Here is a 16,462-nt window from a genome sequence, read left to right as displayed (position 1 = left end):
TTTATAAAGCACTTAATGTGCGAAGTAATTCATATGCATAGTGCAGAGAATCCTCAAATACCCTCTGAGATAAGTCTGTTGGTTTCAGATGAGGAAACTGAGCTTTGGAGAGATGAACTCACTTGTCCGAGGTTCTACAACTAGGCGAGTCTGAGATTCAGTCATGTTTGCTTGACTCTTAACCGTTATAGTAAATAGATTCCCATATCCCTTTGGAATGGCCTAGAAATAAGCATCTTTTCTTTGGAAAAGGGATTTTTTAAGGCAATCGCTGGGAAAACTTCCTCCCTTCCTCCCCCACTGCTTCTGAATTAAATGTTGAGTCATAAACTCTACAGAGAATGATCTCAGTCTTTGGTTTTGTTTCGGCTGAGAAGCCCTGCCTTTGTGGGTTAAATCCCAGTAGAAGACACTGGAATTCTTCCTCTGGTTAGCTGGCAGAAGAGTATGGCGTCAATAGAGGTACAGAAACATTGGTGCAAGCAGAGCTCCGGTGGCCTTTTGCACCAACTTCAGAAACCTGTCCCAGCCTCCAATCATGAAGATCAGAAGGAAAGGTCCAGAAAGTGGGGCTCACACAAGTCAAAGGCAGTCAGGAGAGGGGCTGCCATTTGACGTCTGTGTGCTCACCCCACGCCTTGTTCCTGCATGCTGGGGGTTATAACTGGTCTACCAGTGAGTTTTGTTTGGCCATCTTAGTATGGAAGGAAAGAAGGGGGAGGGAGGGAGGGAGAAAGAAAAGCAAAGACAAAAGAAAAACTGAGCTCTGTTTTAAAATAAGGAGATTGTAAATGAAACCCGATTTCTTCTTTTTGAGCAAGCGGAAAAGTCAATTCAATTGCCTTTTTTACCCAAGTGGCAGCAACCAGCTATAAGTGAAGTAATGGCCACCCTGCCATTTTCTTCAAACAAGCATATGGACTCCAGCACCAAGACTTCTTTACCCACAGAATATATGTACACCCTGCTTGTCTTACTCCTCCAAGGTACCCACCTAGCTTCATAGGATTTGCAGGTGTGGTAAAGCCTTGCTAGTGGGTAAAGCCTCACCAAATTCTATTTCCCTTTCCTCCACATCACACTAAACTACATTTCCCACCCTCCCCTGCAGTTAGGTGTGATCATGGAATGAGCTCTGGCAAACAGAATGGGAGTGGAAAGGTCTTGCCTCTAAAAACCTTCCAGTGTCCACTCTTGCTCTCTTCCTATATTCCGCCCTGCTAGATACAAAGGATCCAGTCTAGAATCGCAAGATCCTAGGAGACGGCCAAGGCAGGAGCAGGATGAAGCTTAGCCTTCTGCATAACCTAGTGGAACAGAGCCTCTGTCACTGACCCGCACTCAGCTGTGACGTGAGCAGGAAGGAAGCTTCTCTTGGCCAGCCCCTAACATTAGTCAGAGGTTGGCCTACCTTGACCTGTAATTCGGGGGTTTCTGCCTTCTACCATGTGGTCTTCTTCCTTACACCGGGGATCACCCTAGCATTTGCAGCTCAAGTACCAGAGTCCCTAAAATTATCTCCTCCACGTCATTAATGTTTTTCTAACCCTCTGTGGTTCCGTCTTGTTTCTGTAGTCTGAGGGTATCTTGGTTACATCTGGCAGTTGTCTGGTTTGACCACAGATACGACACTGGAAGAGGAGCAGTGTGAGACAGCTGTGGTGCCCGGGGAGGCTCCACTGAAAGGCCTTCAGCACTGAGTCAGGGGCCCTAAGTCAAGGTGTCTGCAGTCGTTGCACGGGAGGAGTGAGGTGCTTCCCGAGCGGCTGGTGGTGTTGTCCAGTCCTTGTGTTTTCTGCTTTCAAGCCCCGGAAACGGTTTCAGGGATACGACAGAACTTCCTCACTGCTCTGAGCTAGCTCCCACCGAAGCCCATCCTGTCTGTTCAGACTCTCCGAGACTCCCAAAAGCAGTTGTATTTAAAATGTGTATTTTTGGGGGAAAGATGTTGAGGTGAGACATCCTTTAAATGCACTCTTCTCCCCTCAGAACACATTTATGAAAGTTTTTTTTTTTTTTTGATATTTTATCCCAATAAGATCATTGTGTTGAACTGTGACAGACTTTGTGGTCTGTGGGTCTGGCAAGTATCCAGAAGTAATGCTTAGTACACAGCGATGCAGTGGAAATGCCTTTATCCCCAGCAGTGCCTGCTGTAATCCTGGCAATGGGGAGACTATGCAAGGGGGGATTTATGCTATTAAATGTACCGAATTCTTAAAAAAAAAAAACAAAAAAAAAAACGCCGTAGCTCTAGCAAGCCAAAGGCAGGAGGCAGTGAAGTATTAATGTTTCGGTTTGTGAGTCTGGAAAGGTCCAGAGGCAAAACAATGCTATGGTGAAATCCTCTTTCCACGAAGTGAGAACTAATCCTGGTGGTAGTCTCCAAATCTCAGACTTACCAGCAGCCCCTGGAAATTAAATCACCATAGGGTACAGATAATTATACTAAGAACCAGCCTGACGTTTTGCACAAGTTCGAGAGGTTTAGGGAGCAGGAGGGAAAAGACATGGAGTGTAGTTTTAGGTTTATAGTGGGTGGCCCATGGAATTCTTCCCCGGGTAATCTTATTTGGGGCTCTAATCTTTCTAATACATTCAGCTTACTTCTCTTTTAAAACTGTAAATTGGGGCATGGGGCAGAGGTGGAGACCGAAAATTTGTCACCCTCCTGCTTCAAGTTAGTATAATCAACTTGATGCTTCTGCGCTCAGAGACTTGGAGTTTTTGGCGGGGGGAAGACTGGTCATTGTTTTTGCTTTGAACCTATAGTCCTGATATGTTCATTAAAAGTGCTTAAGAGAGCCTGTCGGTTCTTCCTGCAGCGAAATACATTCTTGTCTCACACCATCAACAAAGTCCTGCTCTGCCCCGAGTCTGAACACCTACTTCTCTGAGCAGTGCCAAGGCAGACAGACAGGACTGCGCGGGAAGAGCATCCTGTGTTTTCCGAGAGGCCCAGGCTCCCAAGCAGGTCTCAGCAGGTATGGCTAGAACAAGCGAGAGGTGACGGTCTCGCCACAGGTGAGGCGTCTCGGGGAATGGAACATGTGTGGGAAGAATGAGCTAGACCACTCCCGGTCTGTGTATCGCAGTGCCAAGAAAACCTGTCATTTGTCATAAAAGATAGCTTTCCAGCTAGGGAATTGGTTGGGAATTGTGAAAGGCATTAATCTTAATGAGGCCTAAACAATGACAAACGGGGATGGAATATTAAGTGGGAGAATGAGAGTCAACGTCAGCTGTAACGCTGTCACTGGCCAGAGGAAATGTTTGGACTGACTGTCTGCTACGGACCGAGTGGATCCTGCCGTTGTTAAGAAGTTTGCTATTTTAGGATAGTGGGTATTTTTAACATTAATTTCAATTTTGAAAAATACTGCATTAAAAATATCACTTATCTTACCTTGATCCTGAATGTTTTTGGTGCGTGCCTTACGTTTTATGCCTGGGGCGAATGCCTCCCTTGCCTCACCCTAATTGGGGCCCTGCCAGAGCCCATTTCTAAGTGTCAGATGGAAGATGAGTGTGAGGGTAAGGCAGACCCTCCCTCTGATGTCTGTGTGAAGGCTGGGGTCTTTTGAAACTGTCCAAGGAAAGGCTGGTGAGCTCTCTGGTTTGGATATCAGCCCATCACTTCTCTTTGCATTCTTCACACCCCTAAGGGTTCACTTTATGCTGGTGAAACCCAAATGCGTATTTCTGTCCCTAAATCAAGGCTCACCATCCATCTTCCGTTAGCTCTGTCCGTTCATATCCCCCAGGCAGTGCCATCCACAGGGCTGGTCATCGTCACAGAGTGCGGAACTGAAGCCCCACTCTCTCACAACCTGCCCCTCCCAGCCCCACGCTCTCCTGCTCTTACTTCCTGTCCCACCTGCTGGCAGTTCCATCCATCCTCTTCCCCAGGAGAGAGCCTCACAAGCCATTCTTAACCCCTCTCCCTCCTTATCCTGGGCTGCTTATCAGTTTTTGCATCCTACTGGTTTTTGTCACTTAAGTATTTCGTGAATCCGTTCTCTCTCCTCTGTCCCTGGGGCCACCTACCTCTCCAGCCTCTGCTCTCTTCTTAGTTGTCACTTCACAGTCCAGCATTTCAGACCCAAAGGAAGTTTATCAAGCTCAACAGACTGTTTCTTACTCAGTGCCTTTGTTGACGCTGTTCCCTCTACCTGGACTGCCCTTCTCTCTTCCTTCTGCTAACTCTCCTTCTTTAAAACAAAGGTTAGGCGTCTCATTCACTGTTTACCCCACACAAATGAACAGAGCACCTGTTGGGAGGCACTGGGTCAGGCTGTGGACAGTCACAGAGCTTGAGGGTGTCTCCCGGACTGGGGGCGTTTATGTTCCCTATGTGAGAACAGCAGCGGGGAGCATTTGAAGAGTGGGGTTATCTACCTCCTTCTAGAAGCCTTCTCTGTTCCTCATCTCAGGCCAATGTTAGCATCTTTCTGTTGTGCTTCCATAATACTCTGCATTGTGTCACCACGGCAGCGGCCCATGGAATTATAGTCCTCTCCCTGTCTGGCTTCCCTAGGGATGGAGGTCTCTTCTTTGTCCTTACAGCCTCAGTGCCTGGCCACGCGAGAAATGCAGTACATGTGTGTGGCAAGAAGGGCTGTGGCAGAAAGAACGGGCAAGGGGAATGAACAGGTGTGGAGCCAAGACCTTAGATCATGGCCACCTCTGTCCGCCGCTCAGAACTGACTTGATTTGCTAATGCTTTGAGACTTGATTTTTTTCCCTTGCGTGAGGCCACAGTGGGTAAGGCCACTGTCAGGTAAAGCTGAGTGCTAAACGGAATTAAATTCCTGCATTCTTAGAAATCTCTCCTAGAAGAGAGTCTGCAGTTTCCGCCGGCATGCTTTTGAGATACCTCTTAAAATAGGAATTACTCACAACCTAAGTGTGTTTTTGTGCTCAGAGAGGAGATGGTGGGGTGGGAGGGAGAAAGAGGAAGGGAGAGAGAGAAAATGCACGTGGTATACACGGAAAAGTCTGCTGGCGTTCCGAACAATGGAGAATAGGGTCTTAGAGAAACTAACTTTGCTGGGTAGGCTCCTTAACATGTGTCAGTCAGTCCTGCACAAACAGGAAGCTTAGCAGCCTGCTCAGGATCACTCATGTGGAGCAGTCCATTAAGTCCAGTGAGTGCGAGGAGCCCCGATGGTGTTGAATTACCCCTCTTAGGTTGCTGCGGGGACAATCACAGTAAATCATGGAATACCTCTGGCCCCGTGTGCTTCCAACAGACAAAACCGCATTTACCTTATAGTTTCTGCAGGAAGGGTTGAAGGCATTAGTTCCACAGACAAACAAAGTATCATCGTTTTTCTTCAGAAGAACTTTAATAAAGTTGTGACACTCATCCTGAAAAGTAATGCAAACTCTTTTGTATCCAGTCCATCCAGTACAGAAACCCATCCTCACCGTCTGCCACGATCTGCTGACAGTAAGGTTAAAAAGGAAGGTGGTTGTGGAGTTCCCCTGTCAAGAATTCGAGCTCCTCCTGTTTACCAAAGGATGACGTTGACAACAATGGCTTTTTTTTTTTTTTTAAACAGTAACTAAAAGCATGGGATAGAGAGAGCGAGCGTGAAAGTGGCAGCCTCCCATCATATTAATTTTAATGCCACATATCCCAGGGTCCCTTGATGGGCAAGGCTCCTGGCTGAAATGTGTTTTTATGTTGTTCTGGGACTAAAGGCACAAACCCCCGTCTGTCTGCGGCAGCTTTGTTCTGAGCTCTTCTTCAGCCTCCCCGAGGACTCTGGTCTGTGCAGCGGGCTACTAGAGAGCGCGCTCACAAGAGTTGGGGCAGCCAGCGTGGTGTCCATAATCCCTAGTGCCCCTGCGTAGTTCATGATGCAGCCCTAGCAGCTGTCGTAATATTTCATCACATTAAAAGCAAACTGTTTTTGCAAATTAAAGCCTTCAAATAAGTTGATGGAAAAAGCAATTACTGGGGGAAAAGGGACTAGCACGATCCATTCCACATCACGGTCTACGGCCGGAGATAACAGTCAAAAACTTAACCCAAAGTGGCAGCTGCAGGAGAAATGAAAATTGCCTACCTTATGTTTTCCCTTCATTCTGCATGTGTCTACATCAGCCTGTCTAGATTTCCATGTCAGTTTCTGCAGGGATCAAGAAAGAAATCAATTAGAGCCCAGAGGTTGTTGCATTTGATTTTAGAAGTAAGAGTTCCCTTGGGGAGATGGAGGCTGAACATGTATTTATTGAAAGCTTTCCGCACCCTTTCTCCATGATTAATTCACCGTAACAACAAAAGATCGGAGATGGGATCCATTCATTTAATTTTGAACTCCTATCTATTCATTAAACTACAGAATGATCTTCTTCTCCTTGAGATAAAGATGAAGGAGAAAAGGAAAGAAGAACAAACAACAGCGTGGAAATTTCTCGTAAAATATCCAGATCATCTTGCTAAATGACGCTCGTTTTGATAAAGTACATGTCCTTACCCTTTCCTTTCAGTGGATAAATCACTTTTCATAAAGCGCGCTTTTCCCCTTAAAGTATGGAAGTCATTTACTTAAACATAAAGGGGACATTCACTTCGGGTGGACAAAGATTTAATTCAGGTTACTCTCCACGTAAATTCATGGGCTGAAGGGATCGTCTGCTTCTGTGGCAGATTTTATTAACTAAAATGCCTCCATGTGGAGTTACAGGGGAAGCTTAGGTTATATTTTATGTCTGTCTGAAGTGGATAATGGTCAGATTCCTGAGCCACAACAGGCAAATCAAACTTAATGCTGCAAGACGTGGAAACGTAACATCGACACATTTGTGGGGCAAGATTTTGCATAGGAAAACTGATATTTTCCTGGACAAACATGGTAGTATTTTATAAAAGGAATTTGGAAATGACCTGAAACTCCAGAGTACACAGAGGCACACACATTTGATGAATAAACTATGAGGTAGATAGCTCTTTGCAAACACGGATTCGCCCCACATTAGTAGGATTGTGAAAAAATGTTCCAAATTATTAGCCATGCCATCTCATGCAGTGCATTTAAAATACGTATTCCCTTCAAGAACTATCGGAAAGCCCTTCCTTTTAGAAAGATGGTCTTAAAACTACTTACTTTGCTACAATAAATTTCTTCTGTGTGTGAGGTGTCCATATCAACAGTGTAAATATGGTCCCTGTAAACAATGAGAAATTGATACAGTGTCAAACACAGGAGTGGAGATAGTTAATTTTCTCCGGAATGAGTGTATATCTCATTCCAGGCAGATAAATCCATATCCACGTTATTAGAAAAGAGACGTCCGCGTGCAGGAAAAAGGGAGCGGTTCAGCCTGCAAGACATGCTCTTGATCACACCCTGCTACTTCTGACAAATCGTGGCATCTTGCTGAAAGGGGCACCTTTTATGAAAACTTTGCCGTCGTCTCCCTCCTACCAGCACTATACTCTCCATATGTATGCAGTTCAGGAGAGAGGACTTTGAAAGTTAAATTGACCCCAAAACCAGAACACAGGTGGGTTTGCCCGGGCCCTTTCTGTATCTTCAAACCCACGTATCAAACCCTTGCTGTTCAACAAACCACACTCATTCATCACAGGGGCTAACAAAGAGCTCATCTCGGGCAGTTTCTCCCTGCACAAAACTTTATTTCCAGCCTTAGCTTTGATGATTTGATTGACAAGATGGAAGACGATAAAGGTGAAATTATTTCCAGAAAGCACTGTTTTCTTCACACAGTGATGGTCAATTAAGGTCTAAAATGTACTTGAGCTGAAGTTTACATTTCTTGCTTCTGTTCACCTTCCTGTTTTGCTGAGAATTTGGTTGCCTTTACGATCTGCTGCCAGTCTCCCCCTGGAAGGGAAGAAACAGAATCAGCAGCTCAGGTGTGGGGCTATATTTAAACATCCCCTTCTGTGTGAGCTGAGTACAAGGGCGTTTTTGTCTGGAATTCAGAAGAAAGAAAAGAAAAGAACTCACTCAACTGGGGAGATGGGGGGCTAGCGAGGGAAAGCAAAACAGCTCATTTTCCCTTGAAATAACATTGACTTTTTCTAAAACGCAGGAAGTCCTGGGGCTGGAAAATTACCCACAGCTTTAAACCAGGACCTCAAGGCTCCCATGTAGACTTTCAAGCCCCCTCATTACTTAAGGGAAAGTGAAGGGAGTGGGGAAAGAAAAAAAAGAAAAGAAGAAAGAAAGGAATGATCTGCTGTCATGATTCACTTTAATTCCCCCCCCCCCCCTTCTTTGGAAATCTGTCTGCTACTGCTTTTAGGAAAAGTACAACAGAGGAAAAACAGAAAGAAAAACAGGCTTTCTCATGTGAAAATAAAAGTTGGGGGCAAGCTGGTTGGCTTACACAATTTTCTTGCAACTGTGAGCGGTTGAGCTGTGTGTGTGTGTGTGTCTCAGGGTGGTGAGGGGGAGAATGGTTTGCCTGTTTTTGTAAATTGCTGAATTGGGAAGTTCTTGGAACCTCAGTAGGGTGCCAGAACCACCCTGCCCTTTAATTTCAAGGCAGTTTTATTGCATTCCTTTATTACTTGTTTGACTTTATTGGTGGTGCTGTGGGTCAGGCTCATTATTGGGACAGAATTGCCTATTACTTTGGTATCAGGTTTGAGATGACTCTAGGTTTTTCCTCGCCCTCTCTCCCCTGAAAACTTTAAGTAGGAGCTGAATATATGAATTGTAAATTAACAGCTGATTAATATGCACTGGCCATTTCTCAGAAAGCTCTGGGATTGCCCCCTTCTGGCCTGGCCTGTTTATGTTAATTAGCAGTTTAGAGATTAAACAAACAAACAAAAAAGAATTTTCAAAATGGATAGTAATAAAGCAGAATTGAAAGGGGTTCCTGCCATCAAGGCTCACTCAGTCTCTGGGTTCTGGATGGGACTTGACTTCTGATGGCTGACACCAATTGTTTGCAAGAACCGGGAAACTTACTTTAAAAATAGAATTCCGTGAATGAAATTTTGTGGACCATTGAAATCTTTTTCAATATCCTGGAGATCACAGTGCCCAGCAAATGGAAACCGCACTTTATGCTACACGTAAGGCCAGGGTGAATGGTTATTCCAACTGCCCGCGTGTGCGTCCCAGGATTCATAAGCTGCCCTTCACTGAATTCAGTAAAGTCAATTCAGTTTGTGTTCAACTGACTTAATCTGAGGACTTCCTCCCCCCACCCCCAACTCCAGTGAGCAAAACTGAATTGTGTTGCTGTGGTTTGAGCCTGGGGGAAGGATTGGACTTTACACCGTGTCACTTGCTGCCCAGGAACCTGGATCTCTCTGGGCAGTGTTGGGAAATTGAAGGGAGAGGAGAGACCCTAAACATGGTGGCCAGGAAACTCCTTCAGGAATTTTCCCAGGGGTGGGTCCTGAAGGCAAGTGGCCAGGTGTAGAGTGGAAACCAACAGGTCAGTGCGGGGGTCTTACAAATTTGACCTTTAACAAAAGGCAAGTCTATTTTATAGTTTTAAAAACATGAATGTGTTTCTCTCCTTTTTCCCCTTACATTTCTCCTTATCGGGAGGTGGGGGGGGGGGTAGGATAACACTGGGTTTTAATGAGCTGGAATAATGTTCACTTTTAAGTTTGCACAGCACTTTGCTCCTAACTCAGGGGCCACCCTGGACCTGCAGTCCACACCTACACTAAATCTTCAGGTACGAGGGTAGTCCGGTATGCCATTTTCCCCCCAGAGACTCAATTGCAGAGTGACTCATTCATAGAAGATTCTTGACTCACCCTACTTCTCACAGATCCAGTGTTTAATCATTGGTTTTGACCAGCCTATAGATAATTGACTACAAATGTAATCTTCCAGCCCTGCTACATTTAGAGATCTAAAAATGATATTTAAGAAGGAGCTGATGGGGGCGCTTGGGTGGCTCAGTTGGTTGAGCGTCTGCCTTTGGCCCAGGTCATGATCCCAGGGTCCCGGGATCGAGCCCCGAGTCTGGCTCCCTGTTCAGTGGGGAGTATGCTTCTCCCTCTGCTCCTACCCCTGCTTCTGCTCTCTCTCTCTATCAAATAATTAAATAAAATTTTGAAAAAAAAAAGGAGCTGATAGAGCCTACCAAAGAGGCAGCTACTGAGGACCTCATTGGAACGCTTGCTGAGGAATACCCACATCGCTATGTTTGTGGGCAAGAGCTAGTAGAAAGTTCCTGCCAGAACAGATAGTACCACCTTTCCTCCTCAGTAGGCTGTGGAGTACCGGAAGTAAGTGCCCAGCTTCTAGAGCAAGGCCACCCCGCTTCAAATCCTGCCTTTGTCATTTTGCTCCAGGCATTCCACCTTTCTCTACCTTGGTTTCTTCCTGTAGGACATGGAGGTAATAGCTTCTTCACTGAACTAGGGTTCTTTTCCAGGACTGAATGAATGAACATTTATAAAGAACTTACACAGCACATACAGCTACTCCACGTACGTATATGTGGAGTAGAATTGTTGAAAAGGGCTTTGGCATTGCTGCCTGGGACATGTTGTGGGGTACTCGCAGGATACTGTAGCGTGGCCGCTGGTTCTTGGTTTGTGTTGCATCGCTTGTCGTTGGAGAACACCTAAGTGCTTTAGAAGAGTGAAGCACTGTTGTTGTCGACCTGTTCCTCATCTATGCTCACAGCCACGCAAGTATCGCAGACGTAATCTCTCTCTCTTCTTCCCACTGTGCAGTAATTAATCAGTCTAGCCCCAGGTTGAGATCACCGTGGAACCCCACAGGATAGGGTTCCTTGTTGCTTTTCATTTAGACTTTTTTTGAATGAACTATGCACCTCCACAATTGGGGATCATCTATGGGTAGAATCCCAAGGGACTTCTTAACATCATCTAACGTCTCATTTGAGAGAGGACACGTCATGGCCAGAGACGTTGTGCTCTAGGTTAATTAAGAATAGAATTAATGGGGCACCTGGGTGGCGCAGCGGTTAAGCGTCTGCCTTCAGCTCAGGGCGTGATCCTGGCGTTCTGGGATCGAGCCCCACATCAGGCTCCTCCGCTATGAGCCTGCTTCTCCCTCTCCCACTCCCCCTGCTTGTGTTCCCTCTCTCGCTGGCTGTCTCTATCTCTGTCGAATAAATAAATAAAATCTTTAAAAAAAAAAAAAAAAGAATTAAGACAAAAGCCTAAATCCATATGAGCGCTGTTTAGGCTCTTTTCCTGCCATGCCATTCAGCCTTAAGACACGGTCTGTTTAAATGACATTAGCCAGTGGGTGAGTATTTTCTTACTAGATCCAAATCGAAAACTCTTTTAAAATCGGTGCTACTGTCATTCAGTTGCAGTAATGATATGTACTACACATTCACTACAAAGTTACTAACAGGCTTAAACATGTATAATACATGTTTACACATTCAAGTTAATTTAACAAGTATCAAGGAGAGAAGTACTCTACTGGTTGCCTGAGTAGATATTTGCATATATGTTCAAGATAAAACAGTGGATTATTTGAGTCTAAGCTTCAAAATATGCAAACATTTAAATCCACCTAAAGTTAAACAGACGCAGAAAATCGTGAAAGCATGATGGCTTCACAAACGAAAGCAGCCTTCAAGTTCAATAACGCGTCATTTGGGAATGTCACGATCCTTACAACGGTGCCTCGTGGGTACGTTCAGATCTTAGGACCTTCGGATGCTCTGAGGGCGGACGTGAGGAAAAGGCCACTCACCTCGCAGCAATGTAGAGGGTTCTGTTCATGATCATAACCATTTGGATGTCCAGTCTGTGCCTCTGGGTGCTGTTCCGTCCTGGCTTGTGGCCCACAAACACCGGATACTGTTTTGTATCTGTGAAAAGAAGAGATGGGGCAAGAGAGGGAGAGGAAATCAAGCCAAGAATTGACAGGGCAGGGAGAGGAGGGGGGCTGGCCACAGAACCAAACCATATTTAAGTCAGTCCATGCCACCACTTTCCATTTCCAGTGAGTCTGTTATTTTAGGAAAGCCCGTGATAGACGGGTGCTCTGGGAGGATGATCAAGTTGCAGTTTCATTTCCAAATGATAATAAGCCTGGACTTCTGTTTCTCAGTGTCACCATTTCTGACTTGTCCCTTTTTTTGGGGGTTAAACTTGCAAGTGAACCCTTTACATGAAGGTGCTCTTTTCTTCCAGTTTTCTTTTCATCTTCTTTAGAGTGCTAAGCCTGAGGGGCAGCCTGCCAAAGATCTTGTCTCCGGACAAAACTATTTCAAAGCAGCTTTCCCATCAATCACCACAAAGGCAATGTGGTCTGGAGGCGAGAACCCTCGTCCAGGAGCCAGAAGAAAAATACAGTCTCCACAGGCGTCCAGTTGGAATAATCTACTATTGAAGGCTGCCCCGCTAGGTTGGTTGGCATTCTAGGAACTGTGGGAAGTTCCCTCTTGAGTTAAGCAATTGGCTAATCTCACAGAAGCGGGGGCTTTGACAGGACAGGGTCAAACTGAGTGTAGCCAGTCGGGTGATCTGGAATTTTCCCTGACTTGGAGAGTCAATGAACATATTTCTGCTTTCCTCCAGTTCTCTTTTGCTGAGAGCAGGCAATTTGTAATAATATCTGACCTTTAGAAATACCTACATTTCAAAAATCTCTCTGCCTTTAAACCTACACTCTCCAGAGCATTGGCAATCCTCCAAAGAAACTCAGAAGGAAAGAAGGATGAGTCATATTCAAAAATGTTTTTTTGGGGGTGGGGCGGGCTGTAAATAATGACTTGAAACCCATTCACGGATTCATGCTCAGACCCCTACATTTGAATCCCCTGTAGTCTGCGAGCGTTACTCACAGTGGGTATCAGAGAGCCTTGGTATATTTGACTCACAGTCAAGCTTGGTACGGGATTATCTTGTGCTTTCCTGCACACGCTCTGCGATTTCACTTACCCATTCATCAAGGAGCTTGCTAAGGCAGTTCATGCCCCTCTACTGTCAAGGATTCGAGGGTCCATTGACATTTCATTTTCAGCAGCATATTTGGGCTGGGGGCTCTTCTTTACACGGGTACCAGAGATAGAATACCTGTCCCAAATAGGGATTACTAAATGCGTAGTAAGATTTGGTACCCTGAGTCAGGTGGACCGCCACTTTAGTGATTTCGAACTACGCAGTTTGGTCCTTAAGCCTGCCCTGACTTTTGTTGGCTCATTGTCTGCTGTGCCAACTCACCTTCAGGTGACATTATTATTTCCCTTTTCAGGGACTGTCCAGCAGACAGCCGCGCACTAATGGATCTCCTTAGTATCCCCTATAGACGCTCAATCCCTTCCTTAGGGTTTGTTCAGTGTTTGTTCTGGGATGGCTACTGGGAAAATGGGTATTTGGGTAAAAGGGCTCCCTTCCACCTTTGCTGCGATAAAATATTTTGTCTTTTGGAGGGAAGGAAAAGAAGCAGTACATGGGCTGTTCGATTCCACGCACAGGGAGGACTTTTCCTCTTGAGTAGTCAACTGAACTCTTCATCACGTGGCTTTCTACCCTTGACAGTGAAGGGGAGACCAAAAGACAGTTATAAGTAGTTAAAAGAGGTCCTCTGCGAATTCAAAGTCCAGCAATGTTTTTACTTCTAAGTCTAAAAGAAAAGTTAATTTGTGTCTCTCAGTACTCCAAAACAGTCCTCTTCTTCCCGTTCTCGTCTTGTAACAGTGCCCATGCGGTAACGGCACGTGAGAATGTGCACTCGGGGCGATACCCAGATGATGTTCTCCCACAGCTGGTTTTCGGGCGCAATCAAAGATGGCCTCATGGTCGTGACCTTAGACTTCATCAGAAGTACCGAGGAACGTTTCAGATCCTCACACACGTTCACACACATGTCACCACAACAGTATTTAATGGAGTTTCAGAACAGCCGTCTCCCCAATTTGACGAGACTCCTCTGTCGTCTACTAACAGGTCTTCTGTTTTATTAAATTTTAGAAAATGTTGGGTGTTTTGCTGGTTGAAGCAGCCTGAAATGCCCACAGAGAGAGAGAATGACAGTAAGATTGTGGATACTTACAGTTGCCATGCGAAATACTGATTGGCTCAGAATCTTCTGGGAAACCAGCCCCAGCAAAGTGTAGCAGTGTGAAATATAGCAGCAAGGCTTCTGACCTCATAGTAGTTCAGCGGGGAGACTTTTTTCCTCTACTTCACCCTGCCAAAGAGCAAAGAAGGAATTTTTTTTTTTTTTTTGCAAGTCAGCTTTATTCACCTCCATAAAATGAAATGGCCTTGAAGATAAATTTAAGAGAAAGGGGGTCTCTGCTTCATATCTTTTCCATTGTGAATTCACGGATTATTGTGTTTTACATAAGAAAGCTGTATCCAGTACCCACCGCACCCTCCTTCCCCACGGATCTGAGCCCTTTTGCAAAGCTGCTCCCGAACACATGACCCAGAGCCTTATTCGTTCCTCTGTCCCGAGCCATTTTAAGGCCGTCATCGGTGGCTGTTTCACAGTTACGAAACTGCATTCCAAAAGGTGTGGATGACAGAGAAAGCGTTTTTTTTTTTTTTCTTTTTAGCGTAAATACTTTTCTTCTCAGCAGGTTTACGGCAGCAGGCCACCCCCCAGACATGTTTTATCCGTCCAGTATTCAAAAATTTGAAGTGGTTGCCAATATTGAAAAAAAAAAAAAGATTTCTAATAAAAATCAGAGTATCTGACCTATTGACCTAAATGACTGTTCCCTTCAGGCACCACACCCCACCCCCAACACACATGCACACATGCTCACACACACACACACACACATACACACCCACCCCATAATGCGCCCTGTTTACTAATTTCTGTTACCTGCTTGACCCCTTAGTTGAAATGTTCACCCTTGGTTTACATAATTCTAGAATGACCTTGGACATAAATAAAATCACACAACCTATGTTTAAAAAGAAAGAAATGGATCCTTTTAGACTCTGAAGAATACTGTAGGGAGAATCTGAAACCACATCCTGAAATGGTGTTTTTTTTTAAAGACCTCATTTATTTATTTGGGGGGGAGAGAGAGAGAGCTCGCGCGTCCATGCACGAGTCGGGGGAGGGGCAGAGGGAGAAGCAGACTTCCAACTGAGCAGGGAGTCTGATGCGGAACTCCATCCCAGGACCCTGGGATCATGACCTTAGCCGAAGGCCGATGCTTGACCGACTGAGCCACCCAGGTGTGCCCTTAAATGGTATTGTTGATTAAAAAAATTATCTGTATATTTTAGTCTCAAATACTGCCTTGCAGTGGAACAGGAGTGAATAAAAATGCCAGATACACTGTTCTGCCCAGCTGTAGGTTCTTAAAGATGCTCTATATGTGTAGAAAATTCTCCTAGATCTTAGAAGTAAAAGCAGTCCCATGGGGGGCTGCAGCATACAGTGAAAGAAGGCTCCCAATACAGTAAATATCACATAATTCTCAGGCATATTTCAAATAAGTGTTGATCTATAGGGGAAATAGTGTAAAATGGAGATATCTTTTCATCTTTCCAGAGTGGTAAAGCCTTTGAAGTAGCCTGCCAGAGATGATCTTTGTTGAACAAAGCTATTTTACAGTTGTAGTCCATCAATCATTTAAGATTTGTGTGTAGAAAAGTCAAACTTAGTAACTTAGGTGTCTTTGAAAGTTAATTTGGCAAACAAGCTGCTAACTTACGCTTTTTAGAACACTTAATATTAAATACCTATGTCTCTCTTCTTCATGCCAAAAAAAGCATTAACGAGTCCCGAGTGTTGCATCGCAACTTACAATTTCACAGACACAGCTGGGTCTTAATCATTTCTTCAGTTGAAAAGTACACATTAATTAATTTGCTTTATCTTGAAAAAGAGGGAGCGAGCTTGAGAGAGAAGCCTGAGCAATTCCAGATCTCCATCTCTGGTGCGGAGATGAAAATTAAACTTTAAATGATGACTTGCTCACAAGGGCAATCCATTACCAAGAGACATAAACATGTATTTATAGACAGGTTAAAAGCGATCATCTATTCATTCATTCATTTGCTAGTTTTTCCTATTCCGGAGACTCTTAACCCAAAGGGAAGAATCCCTGAGGTCCCCTTGTTTGTTTCTCATGGCATCTGTTCAGTAGAACACTAAAGAGGAGAAATCAGTCACAGGAGTTAGTAAGACATAAACCAGATCCCAGTCAGCTGTTACATTTTAGAAGAGAAAGTAGGCCCGGGCAAGAGGAAGTGGCAACATTTACCAAGGGCTCAGGAGTGGTATTATAGCCTAATACAGAAGCACATTACCTCCGAGAGTTTGCAGCATGTAATGAAAGAATAATGGAGACTCAGAACGCTGATGCTCAGTCCTTTAGAAATCTTGGGGAAATATATGTATACTTTTAAAGATTAATTTGTCTCAGCATGACAAATGAGTCTCTGGCCTTCCACAATTGGCATTCGTCTTTGTACAGATGTCCTACAAGCTAACGAGACAGAGCCCTGCTATTTTAATGTATCTCCCAAGTTTCGTGGTTCCCAGCTTGA

At 44.8% G+C, this 16,462-nt stretch overlaps 1 protein-coding gene across 3 annotated transcripts in view; it reads right to left on the bottom strand.

Annotated features, from left to right (window-relative positions):
• SEMA6A (semaphorin 6A) overlaps positions 1–16,462 on the bottom strand; it is a 124,869-nt gene that overhangs the window by 46,720 nt on the left and 61,687 nt on the right. For 2 of the 3 annotated variants that reach the window (XM_045794880.2, XM_045794881.2), the window contains exons 2-6: positions 13,998–14,135; positions 11,691–11,808; positions 7,116–7,176; positions 6,075–6,137; positions 5,269–5,370 (exon numbers count right to left, since the gene is read on the bottom strand). In XM_045794880.2, the coding sequence (XP_045650836.1) occupies positions 5,269–5,370; positions 6,075–6,137; positions 7,116–7,176; positions 11,691–11,808; positions 13,998–14,097 (444 nt within the window). In that variant the 5' untranslated portion in view covers positions 14,098–14,135. Of the gene's footprint in view, positions 1–5,268; positions 5,447–6,074; positions 6,138–7,115; positions 7,177–11,690; positions 11,809–13,997; positions 14,136–16,462 lie in introns of those variants that run through there. The other variant, XM_087862368.1, reaches the window with a different exon arrangement.

Source organism: Ursus americanus, chromosome 5 (genome assembly GCF_024610735.1).
Source record: "Ursus americanus isolate L20-20 chromosome 5, mUrsAme1.1.p, whole genome shotgun sequence".
Lineage (NCBI taxonomy): Eukaryota > Metazoa > Chordata > Mammalia > Carnivora > Ursidae > Ursus > Ursus americanus.
This window is presented reverse-complemented; position numbering and strand designations above follow the sequence as displayed.